A 12,907-nucleotide genomic window follows, 5' to 3' on the forward strand; every position below is an offset into this window, starting at 1 on the left:
CAAAATCGTCACTTTGCATAGTTTTGAACCGAGCCATTCAATTACGTATTGTATAACACGAGAAAAGTGAAATGAAAAAAAAAAATACTCTGGTAGTTGATGTGAGCTGATGGGTCTAATTACCAAAAAATAGCGTCACCAACAAAGGTAACCTGCGATCAGGCATGCTTTTTTTCGGATTGATAAGTAGGGAGGTAGGGCATGATCTCGGGTTAAAACAAAGGGTGCGAAGGAGACTGGGGTGTGATCATCTTTAATCAAAAAGCAAATGCATGTGCCAGCATTCTGTGTGTACATTTTTGTTGCACGTGCAAGAGGTATATCTCTTGTCCTCCCAACATCTCAAGTGATGTGGTTTGCCAGCTACCATTTTCTAGGTCAGAAACAATGATAATTTTAATACAGGCATTCTGTGAGTTCTCTGGAAGTGACTAGGAAGGGGTTTTTAAATTTGGGCAAATTTTCAATATAAAATGGGATTTGGGTCGCTGGTACTGGGAATCATAAACAACAGGAAAAGGGATTTGGAAAATTGGGAAAGCAATAGGCTGGGAAATGGGATCTAGGCAAAATTTGGGCTGGAAATGGGATCCCCACTCCCCCTTCTCTCTTTGAGCCCTCCGTAGGCCTCCATACGAGCAGAGTATTGATCACCAACAATATATAATTCTACCACAGGCAGACCACCCTATGTGTTCGTGGTTAATAATTGCTGACAATTATTTTAGGCGTTATTTTTGCGAGATAATTTAGCGACCGGTCGCTAAATTATTAACCACGAACACATAGGGTGGTCTGCCTGTGATTCTTCTTGAAAAATTTTGTAGGCCTTTTTACACTGCCTGCCACGGCCTGAATGTTCAGGATGGGTAGGGAGGGTAAGGCGGCGCAGAGAAGACTGGGTCATACACAAAAAGAATCAGTTTCAAGTCACGAGATCGAAGCGAGAGCGAAAGAGGAAATAACTCGATTCTCCAGAATAAAAAGGTATTGAGCAACACAAGACAAAAGATGGAAGGAGGAGATGCGAAACCTCCACCGTACAATTACGGTGCAATCCCAACAGATTCTGGATACTCAGCGCCACCGCCGTATCCAGCCGGAGGTAGTGTAATAGTCGATAATTTCACTTTGCCTTAATTTATCTCTGACGAAATGGCAGACTGTACGTGCAAGAACACAGCTGAACTAATAGCGACATTTAGGACGGCATGTACAGCCTACCGTTGCAGTTATTTCGAGTTAATGTGACTTTTAAATGCGATGGGTGTTGCAAACGGCCTGCTCTTTCCTGACTTTTGTCCTATTTATGTACGCTTACGTATTGTTTGAATGGTGTAAAAGATTGTTTTATTCATGAACAGACAAGTCTTTGTCGATTTAATACGAAGCTTCTTTCGCTTTGGAAAGCTTAAAGTTATCTTAATCTATCGCTTATTCTAAATCAGCTTAATGTTATTCCCTGTTTTTTTACTGCAGTGATTTTTATGTTGGAATTTAGCTGTTTTATTTTCGATTTCTGCTTGCTACATTATCTTGTAGTTTTCAGACGTGTATTTTAATTTTGGAGATGACATACCACATTGGCCTCTTAGTTGCTTAGCTACATGGGCTGCAAATACATGATCAGATAAGGGATCCTCACAATGTCCTACAAAAATTTAAATTGGAGGGTTTACATTTATCCTTTGGGTATCTTTTAAGGTGTTAATTTTTATCTGTGTGAACGACACTGGCAATACAAGCCAGGACTACCAGCCCCCACATTATTTATAGGGAATACTAAACTAAATAAACCAGAGTGTATTCATATTATATTGAGTTTAGGACCAGATAAGCATGTGTCTGCACGATGTGTCTGACCCTGAAATCAATGCATGCAAATAATATCAAGGTCCAATGGGGAACGGTTTCAGAGTGGGGGTGAATTTAAATGTATCCTTTATGTTAGCCCTTTATGGGTTTTATGGGTATAAAGGATAGTGTGTTTTTCCAAATCTTTGTATTTTGCATGATTTTGAGGAGACATTTTGATGGGTATACTGGGCACATGTTTTTCAGGTGGGACAGCGGAACATTTTTCCAGATTGGGGGGGGGGGCTGACTAGTGACTTGAAGTGGGGGGGCAGTTAAGAGACTCTTCTCTAAGGCCTGGTTCACACTAGCGACATAACGGCAAGGTCACGCAAATGCGAAAAACACCTCAAGTTGATGTTTTATGTCACCAGTGTGAACAACATAACATAACGACATAGTTGGAACATTATGACATAAGCATAACGACATAAGGAAAGAACTGAACTTTTCTTTTTTTTTGTCGTTATGTCCATGTTGTGATGTCGTTATGTCGCAAGTGTGAACCAGGCTTAAGTAAGTCTTCATTTTTGGGGGGGAGGGGGGGCTAAAGCCCTCCTCAGCCCCCCAGCTCCGCTATCCCTGTCCTGTAACTAATGCCCCCAGCCTGACCCTCTGCAGGTTCTGAATGTATAGCATGCAAGAATTTTGACCAAAGTAGAAACTAGAATATAGAGAACAGACTTGACTTGACCAACTAATAATCTTTACGGCTCCACATGCTTCTGATTTGTTGTAGCTAGTTTTTTTTCAGTTTTTGTGCACAGTTGACAGCTGATTTGAGAGACTAAATGTACATGGGTCTCTGTAGTTCTGCATTATCAGCGTATTCAAAAAATGTCTCTCAAGCGAGAACAAATTGAGAGTGCCACAACAAATTTCTGGTAACTTAAAGGCAACACAACTATGTGCATGTACATCTTGCGACAATTCTCCTTTCAATGAGATTTCCCAGATCATGTTTCAAGTTTGTATTTGTTTTTCTTCAGGAGGATACCAGCAGGCGGGAGGTAAACCTGGAGACTACCCGCCACCCCAGCCACAGGCGTATCCCCAGCCTCAGCCTTATGGGCCTCCCCCTGGAACAACAACAACTACTATCATAACACCGCCAGGTCCAATTATTGTGAACATGGCTTTTGGTGAGTCCCCTATAAGCATGGTCTGTCCACACTGCCAGACGCACATCATTACGTGTACAACATATCAAGATGGCACCTTAACGTGGCTTGCGGCTGGAGCTCTCTGTCTCGTCGGGTAAATTTCATTTTCAGTTTCACTTGTCATTGTAATTTACTAGTCATATACTCTAGGCATTACAAATTTAAAGTTACCATTTTTATTCGATTGAGCGCCCAACCTTGAATAAACGCCCACCCTCCCTCCCCCATTTGCCAACGTTGCGCTGTCAAACATTGAGGAGGCAACACCAGAGAGTTTGCTAATTACCTTAGTGAAAATGAGATTGTGTAGTTCCAGAAAATATCCATGACCCCCCCATGGAAGGCCACTGGAAATTCCGAGGGGGAGGGGGGTTCAAAGGCCGTAATTTCCGAGGGAGAGGGGGGTTCTTGTGAAGCTAGTTCTTCCAAAGGGTGACGAACCACTTATAAAGTACTAAAAGCAACGTGCTATCGATCTGAAGTAGAAAAACATACTTACCTACGTTGTTTTCAAACAAAAATCATTGCTCCCGAATATTGAGATGAGGTTATACATAAGCTTTATTTTTTTCTGTTTTCTCTTTAAGTTAGCTAGCCCTGCAATCGAACTAGAGGTAGCCGAGTTGGAGTTTATAGCGCGGTCCTGCCAAATCAACATGGACAAACATTGAAGCATAACCTGCGATCAAACGATCATGAAGCATGTGTGTCACGCGTACGATTGTTTGTGTTATGATTTAGAACGCAAATATTAAACCTTAAAGTTCACTCTGTCATTTAATTTTCTTTTGAAAAGCGCAGTTAAATGTGTATGAAAGAACCTAAATTGGATACTTGCGTGCGGCGTTGTGTTACGTTTATTTACGATGGAGTTTATTCGAAAGGTTTCAAATTACTTTTGACATATATGCAAATTTTGCCAACTTTTGTGCCAGGAAATGTTCGCAGAAATTGTAACATATCTTCTAGTAAATTAATGACTAACAGTGAAAGAAATAAAAAGGCCCAGGCTTTAAACTAATTAAAAAAATATTCTAGCGGTGTGAATGAAGTTTTGAAGCTACATGTTTACATACTGATTTCTGATTTACAAGTGATAATCACGCACGTATTAAACGTTTCTGCCGACTTTATTTAGTGTCCCAATGCTAAGGATACAACTAGATTGTTACAATCGTCCTACATTTTAAACTACAAAGCAATTTCGAATTTTAAAGGGTGTTTAAAAATATTGGAAATTTCTGGGGGGGGGGGGGGCCTCACAGACCCTCTGGAACGGAAATTCCTGGGGGGGAGGGGGGTGCAAAACAAAAAGCCTTCCGTGGCGGGGTTATGGATATTTTCTGGAACTACACATTAGAATCGACTTAGTGTCACTAAGGGACTTCCCAGGAGACTGAGTTTCTTAGTATTTTACAGAAACTTTCAGTAAACAGCTGCTTTTGTACATCTTCATGGGTATTTGATTTGTTGCAAAAAAAAACTTACTTTTTGCTCAACGTGTTGAAAATCTAATAAGCGCCTAGCCTCGAATAAACGCCCATGTCAGATAAGCGCCCATTCTCAAGGTCCCAAATTTAATATATGCCCAGCTGGGTACTTAATGGGACTCTGTAAAGTGCAGAAACGGACGGCAGATGCGGACGGCGGACAGCGGATGGCGGACGGCGGACAGCAGACGGCGGACGGCGAAAAACATTAAAAAATTATAATAATAAATTTTTAAATTTATTATTATAATTTTTAAAAAAAATTAAAAATAAATAAAAATAAAAAAAAATAAAAATGATAAAAATAAAAATGAAAAATGAAAAATAAAAAATTATGATAATAAAATAAAAATAATAATTAAAATGAAATAAATGAAATATTAAAAATTACATTACTACTAGTCGAAGCATCTTCGGATCACCGCGCTGGAAACTAAAAATAAAAGTTTCTCACTAGCGGACAGTGTTTAGATAATTTTCAGAAGGCTTCGTTGCACAAATACTATTCGCGCACTCGTGTTTAATGTCTGTATACTAAGTTTAGATACTAAATACTGGACTAATACCTCAAGGGAGGATTTAAACTCGAACGAACAATTTATCTCTGCCACTTCACTTTGTCGTATCAGTTTATTTTATCGTATCAGGCAAACTATGTACTACTAGTAAGTTAAGATGTCAGTGAATTTAATTCCTTTGTAGTTGTATAAATCGAAACGCCGACAAATCAGTTTTTAGAAAGTAAATCAAAAATTGTTATATTAAAGGCACCCATCTTGCTTTCATGAAGTCCAACAACAACAAGTTCTAGCTTCTATAAAGGCAAATTTTATCACTTTACTGAATGAAGTGTTTGTTCCGAAAAACTTCTTGGTCATTTTCGTCTTGCTTCGTAAACATGTTTCGGCGGAATAGCTAGCGACGCCAACGAAAAGTCATTTTATGTCTCGGCTAATGGTTTATATGCCAGATTTTTTTTTATCTTTTTGCGGTCTAGACTTAAGGTCACAAAAACTAAAAGGGGTTACAAGATTACTTCTCTTGTCCATGTTCTTGTACTCTTAATAGACACAGGCTTTATGCCGTAAGCAAATTTTGCACACTGTGCCCATTTATGGAAGTGAACTTCCAGCTAACCACATGTGACAGGGAAGTGACAACACCTACACTGAATTGCATTCAATTGGTTTCCCAACCTACAAAGAAGCCAAATGCTTCCTCTGAGGCATTTTAAGTTTACACAATCTATTCTAACCGATCAACACCCTGAGGTTCTACATTACTTGCAAAAAATTTGGAACGATTTATATTTCGGACAAAAAGATTGTCCAAAAATATAATCGTCCGAAATTTTAAAGCGTCAAAATACAATTTACAGTACAATATATTTGTTTCAAGTACAAAAACAAACCCGATATATCAAGGAAGAGGTTTGAGATAACAGAAATAGTGGAAATTGTTACAAAGAAAATCTCTTAAACCAGATGGTTTAAGAGATATATTGTTCGTTCGAGTTCAAATCCTCCCTTGAGGTATTAGTCCAGTATTTAGTATCTAAACTTAGTATACAGAGATTAACCACGAGTGCCGGAATTGTATTTGTGCAACGAAGCCTTCTGAAAATTATCCAAGCACTGTCTTTAGTGAGAAACTTTTGTATTATTATAACAGGCCTTCTGATAGGGTGCGGCAAAAAAGCAGAAATTATGCGGCATTTTTAGGGCAGATTATGCGGCAAGAAGGTACTATTATGCGGCAAATTATGCGACTTTATCTAAGCGATTTTAAGCTTGTTTTACAAGGTTTCAGGAGATGAAAATCCATTTTGTGCATTTCAAAAAATAATAAGAGCATAAATGAACGATAAACATCGGTATTAGAATCAAAAAGATTTCAAATGGCTTTCCATGTACACTACATGATGTAGTAGAACGTTGAAGACTTTTGGTGACATAATATATGAAGTGTGACATGATACCACTGACTGAATTAATGAAGGCGCATGTGTCAACGTGCGGTGTAGAACGATCGAACACTGTGCGATGTTTTTGACTTCATGGAAGGATTTAAACATTCTGAATTCGGCCATTTTACCTTGTAAACTTCAGTACAATACAAGAAAGCAAAGATAGAAATCAAATTTAATTGTGTGAATGTTTTTATGGCTAAATTGAAACTGAAAAAGGAAGTCGCCTGCCGGAAGTAATGTTGTCTGTTTGGAAACCACATCAGAGGTTTTCCAAGGTTTTTTGACAGGTAAACCACCGTGAAACAACGTTGAAATTGTCTTAGAACTTTGTTAAAGCGAGTATTTCCTTTATCTTTTCTCAAATTGTGCAATTTTGTACGAATTATGCGTTTTTGATGAATTATGCGAAAAGTTGCGATTTGAGGTCAATTATGCGAAATCGCAACATCGCATAATATCAGAAGCCCTGTTATAAGCTCAAGAATAAGACAGATAAAGAGATAAATACACAAGTGCTTGGAGAATGAATTTAATACGAAACATTCTTTTTGCACTTTTCAAAACTTTCCAAGCAATTTCGACGAGTTTCCAGCGCAGTGATCCGAAGATGCTTCGGCTAGAAGTGATGTGATTTTTAATATTTCATTTATTTCATTTTAATTATTATTTTTTATGTTATTATCATTTCTATCTTTTAAAATTTATTATTATAATTTTTTAATTTTTTTTCGTCGTCCGCCGTCCGCCGTCCGCTGTCCGCCGTCCGTTTCTGCACTTTACAGAGTCCCGTACTTAATCGCATAATTACGGTAACTCCTAGCTAGTACACATTGCATACTGTCATCAGGCACAGATCCAGACCAGTTTGCACCATTTTACAAAAATCGGACACATGTTTTATAAATAAAAACACATGTACATATAATATAGTTATAGATTTAAGAAAACTTTTAAGTTCTAACACCAAAAACTAAATACTTAAACACCATAAAACAAAGGTTTTGCAAGTTGGAAGGGATTTTCCAGCCAGAATAGCACTATGCTATGCAAGGCGATATCTGAGAAAAATGGAACTGGTCAACATGTTCAAGTGACTCAAAATGCAGAAATGGCTCTAAAATGGAGACAAAATCTAAAACTTTTCTAGCAAATTGCCCCCGGACCCCCTTTCCATCCTGAGGCCCTCGGCACTAATCACTTAATTGTGTTATAATTTGGAAAAAATCAACATGGCAGGTGAAGTTATACTGCAAGTTGATTAGTTGACATAGGGGTAATTTTTTAACACTACAAATTTAGCTGAAATCCACATTTTTTGTAGTTTACTTGCATTTTTTACTGGCCATTCCAGTAATAATTACTTAAAAGAGAAGTGAAGATCTAGTCAGTTTTAATGTCCTGTTAATTAATAATGAGTCACTGCACAATATTTTGCCCAATTTTAAATTTGTATAATTTCTTGATCTTCTATAGCTGTTGGTTAGGCTGCTGTTTGATTCCATTCTGTCTGGATGGTTGCAAAGATGTCATTCACTCTTGTCCAAACTGCCATGCAAGACTTGGAAGTTATCGCCGAATGTAGAGTGTGGTCTGGATGTCGTAACTGATGACTAATATTGATGAGTTTCACATGACATGATGCAGGCATTTGTTTGTATGCCTCATCAAAACTGATAGAATAAAATATAATTATTCTAGTAGCTTCAATACACTGTTACCCTTGAATTGGCTCATGCCTTTCCTTGGCAAGTGATAGCTGGGCTAAACATATTTGTAAAATACAGTTGAATCCTGATTTCTTTAGGGTAACAAAAATTTGGTTCGAAAAACATGGGTGTTTGAGAAATCGGGGGTTCAAGGGTTTGAGAAATCAAGATTGACTGTATTCTATTAATTTTGACAAAAGTTGGTAATATTACATGTAGTCAGAAATCAATTAGAAATAGGTATTTATAAATTCATAGTATTTTTGGATAACTGCATATTAATCTTTGCACTTCAAGGGGCTTCAAGTTACCCAGTTTCTATACGGCTTTCTTACGCATTTCAGTGACCCAAAAAAGAATGACTGCAGAGAAATCACAATTCCTTTCCTCCCTTCCACAAATAAAGGATGTGGTGATGATGATGATGATCACGTGGTCGAGAAATTTGGCATCCCTTTAAGCAGTGCTCCTTTATCATTTTAGAAAAATAAGTCTTTCAAATATGTGAGGCATGCAAGGCAAGGCAGTGATCAGGCATGCAAGGCAGAAATCCCTTATCCCAATAAAAAGGCTAACAGTTAGCTACCCATTTTGTCTAAGCTAACTGTAGGCTAACTGGAGTGCTATTTAGGCTAACCATAGGGCTTATTTAGGCTAAACAGGAGGCTTGCATGCCCCTCTGCCTCACACTTTGTGATGACCCTTGAAAAATACTCTGGACCGTGTATTGATTGATTGAAGGCACCTGTGTAGCCAATCAGATTGTACGTTTTGCCAAATAGTCAGCCACTGGGTTATCCTGAATTGCAATAGTGATTTTTTCTTTACAGCCATTGCAGCTGGTAAAATGCAGCTGAGACTGAGAACTTCTGTTCAAAACTGTGGAATTATGACCAAAATAAGTGCAAAAATAATGGAGAGAAATATTTTTATTATTGGTAGCAATTCTCAGTCAACTCTTTCCTGATGTCACGATGCAGATGCCTCAGATACTTTCACAGAATCAGCTTGTTCTTGTGTTGACACTGACTTGTCCCCAGCCATCTCTCTATCAGTCTCTTTGCGCTCCCCTTGGTCCCACTTCTTCATTAATTATTAATTGAAGAGATGTCTGGGGACAAGTCAGGTGTAACACGGACATTTGTCAGTTTCTTCAGGGTGTCTGTTAAATGCAAATGCTTTCATAATGATTATATTTTGATATTTTTTTGGTGCTGTAGACACCTTCATCTCTTGGTACCTTTGACTATGTTTGTACCAAAACTTTGTGGTTATCTTACACATATAATTTGTCAGGTTGATAAAATTGGATTAGAGAATCAAACAAACAATCCAGTAATCCAATAATCCAGTAATCCAATCAAAACTCAAAGCAGGTACATTTAGCAATTGAAAAGTGTGGAAAAGAATACATGAGCAAGTCACAATTGGTTTTGGTTTTACTTCTGACTGGATGAGAAATTGGCAGGAGGTTTTTTAAGCATATAGTAATGCTAAACCAAAGCAAATGCAAATGACTTTAGACACACAAATGAAAACCACCTTACTATGTCTATCGTTTATGGTCAGTAGGCCAGATAAGTGGTAAATGCAAGGAGAAATCCCCTGTTGTGTGCTCACCTGTTGTGTCTTCACATAAAAAACTTCTGCGGGGGGGGGGGGTGGGGGGTCTTGCATGGCGGAGTCAAATCTCTTGTTGAGTTCAGTCATGTGAGGGGATTTGTGCAGCCACACTGTGGTTGGGATAAGTCAGTCCTTCTGTATTGGATACCTTGTCATTGGAGACATTCGTTAAATAAGTGTTATCTCATAGATTAGTTTGATACTGTGTAAAAGTAGATAAATTATGGTAAGCTCAAATACTTATATTAAAATAAAAAAGACCAGCCAAACTTTGAGTGTTGTTGTAATTGAGTTGCCTAACTTGGCAAAATGCAATAAAAAAACTTTCAGTGACTGTTACATACATACCGACACCCCAGACAACTTACATCTTTCAGATAAATGACCATTAACAAGGTGGGAGGAATTGTTGGTAAACTCAAAAGTATGAATATTACTGTTTCACAGAAGTTTATTATTTCTGTAACAAAAATTATAAAACACAGCATGGTAAAATTGCAGACTTATAAGGATTACTGCTAGCCATCCCGCGTAAGGTTTTATAAAAAGGTACCTTTTTTTTTTCCCCCTCTCTCGATTGGCATCGCGCGCGTCATCGCGTGCTTTTCTCGAGGGCGATGTCCTCGCGTGTCTCCTTGGATCCATTCTCCGCGCGGTCGTAAAAACCCTTTCGAGCCTCTCTGAACCGACTGTTCGGTGGGTCTGTTCGAGATATTTTGAAAGGTCCTCTAAATGCCTATAAAATATCAGTTTTCTCCACCCTTTGTATACTCCAACTTGTGACAACCTACCCTTTTACCTACAGCCTGAAAAATGGTACCCCCTCCCGGAAGTTTATTACACATGCACACATTTATATCTGTTTTGAGAAAGGCTGTTGTTGGTCGATCAGTGTAAAGCACGCAACATTTCCAAAGGTTATTATGGGAAGTAGTATTGCTCGATCTGTTCTTGAGGTTTCAGAACACGATTCAAGGAGCTCAGGATTTGCCTTATGACTTCCGCTTTCATTGCGTTGAAACACCATGAACTTTTTATGACTTCCCATAGTATAAAGTACCTTTCGATATTTTCACGTAAACTTTCCCTCCAGATGGGAGGTACTTCCTTACTACACGCCTAAAACACGTCAGGGACGGGACCAACACTGCACGTGTCCGCCTTAAAGGGACTTGGTCACGGATTTCAATAGATTTTTGAACAGCAAAAATTTCTATTTGTATCAAAGAAAACCTAAAAATAATGGTCCATTTTTATTAACAATTTCTATATTATATCACTGAAACTGTTAAATAGTGTCTGGCCGCGGATGGCTTGGATGGAAATGGATTGCAACCTTGAAAAATTGAGGTTAAACTTTTCAAGTTTTTTCCGTGTGTCTCCATAGACTCCAACAAAAATCGATAATAATGGTCGTAGTTAATCTTTCTTTCGATATTCGAAGATAACGTTTTTCACGGGTGAAGTTGCCTACCACTAATTTCAGAACTGTTTAGACCAAAATCTGTAAAATCCCCGTGACGTAGCTCCTTTAAAGAGATCTCCGTCTTTTAGAGGATACCGTTCAGAGAGAGAGTTAGTAAGAGTAAGAGTAAGAAACTTTATTTATCCACGGGATCACATTCATCAGTTAATGATCTTCCAGAGATCCGTGCCTAATATAATTACAAAATGGAATTTAAAATAAATTATGAGTTCAAAGTTGACTGTGCGCAGGTATTTGCCGCTGGAGTAGGGGGTTCCTCGATACCCCCACACAAACTTATCCAATCCCCCTCCCCCTGGGTCTTTTACTGTTCTTAAGGACAACCGATCTTGAACCAGATGCATAGATATGAGTGGAGAGAAGTAAGGGACGGACCATTATTTTCTTGGAGGAGGGGGGATGAAAAATTTTCCTCTGCAAACTTTTTCTTTTTAGTTTATGCACCTCTGCAAACAATTTTTTTCGAAATTCTTAGTATTTTTTTATTATACATATCGTCTTTGCAAACAATTTATTTTGTCTTTCCAGGCCCTGCAAACAATTTTTTTCAATATTTTTCATCCCCCCCCCCCCCCCCCTCCAAAAAAATAATGGTCCGTCCCTAAGAATAAATTAAAATTCCTTCCCAGGAGTCACCATAAATCCTCGGCACAATGGCGCGCTATTACCAGAAATGGATTTTGAAATTCAAAAACCTAATTGCTATTTTTATGTTGAATTTCCTTAATTTGGGCGTGACTTGCAGTTGATTGTCTTTACTATTTCATTTGTGAACATAAAACAGGACGGTGTTTATATGGAATTTTGTACAAATTTGTAGCTACCGTAATTAAAAATAACGATAATAAATAAAGCAGCCAATTATTTAAAAATGCGTCTTTCGATTAAAATAAACCACATATTTAAAATCGTTTTAGGGAAATTCACCAACACATTTTTTTTCTACTGCGGTTTATTCTTTGGTCTATTCTTCAGTTTTAAGAATAACCTATTTCAGCCTAGCTTCTATTTCAGTACATTTCAGTGAGTTTTATTATAAAGATTATTATTTTAACTCGTTTTAACTTCAGCCTAAAACGTCTAAAACGTGGTAAACCAGAAAAAAATTCTGAGTTGCCTTAAAAAAATCTTATTTTTTTACGTTGAATAGAAAGATTGCCATTTTTTACCGGCAAACTAGAAGAAGATTTTCTTGGTTTTTGAATGAATGGAATTTAAATATTTAAATATAAGCTAATATAGAAATATTTGAAATTCCTTTTTAGGTATTCAGACGATGTAAATAGAAAGTGATGACAGGTGACCATTAGACCGCAGGTCGTTTTAGCAGTTTTCCTAATTTGAACACGATTTTTAATTCCGACTGTTTATATTTAAATAAAAACATGACAACTTACCAATTGTGGTGAAAACTACTTTAACTCACTTTTTCGTCAATTAGTTGTTCAATAAAGGCCGAGTTATTTGATGGAAAAAATTCTTTCGCGGCCGGGCCGTCGGTATAGCGCGGTATTGCACACATCCGACAATCCCAGGAAGTAAAATTTTTGCGCTTTGTCTAACAGTATGGCTTTCGTTTACAAATGTAACCTCTCTAGGAAAGTCCTCGAACAAGG

General features: G+C 37.8%; 1 protein-coding gene across 2 annotated transcripts; it reads left to right on the forward strand.

The window, feature by feature from the left end:
- The first annotated feature begins 913 nt into the window (after positions 1–913).
- LOC144646321 (cell death-inducing p53-target protein 1-like) lies at positions 914–10,138 on the forward strand. Of its 2 annotated transcripts, none has more exons than XM_078505871.1 (3): positions 914–1,105; positions 2,847–3,111; positions 7,950–10,138. In XM_078505871.1, the coding sequence occupies exons 1-3, from the start codon at positions 1,012–1,014 to the stop codon at positions 8,056–8,058; spliced, it is 468 nt and encodes a 155-aa protein (XP_078361997.1). In that variant the 5' UTR covers positions 914–1,011; the 3' UTR covers positions 8,059–10,138. The 2 variants fall into 2 exon arrangements, with proteins under 2 accessions (XP_078361997.1, XP_078361996.1); XM_078505870.1 differs by having other exon boundaries at positions 917–1,105; positions 2,844–3,111.
- The last annotated feature ends 2,769 nt before the right edge of the window (positions 10,139–12,907 follow it).

The sequence above is a fragment of the Oculina patagonica genome, chromosome 3 (genome assembly GCF_052425735.1).
Source record: "Oculina patagonica isolate OP01 chromosome 3, crgOcupat, whole genome shotgun sequence".
NCBI classification, from domain to species: Eukaryota; Metazoa; Cnidaria; class Anthozoa; order Scleractinia; family Oculinidae; genus Oculina; species Oculina patagonica.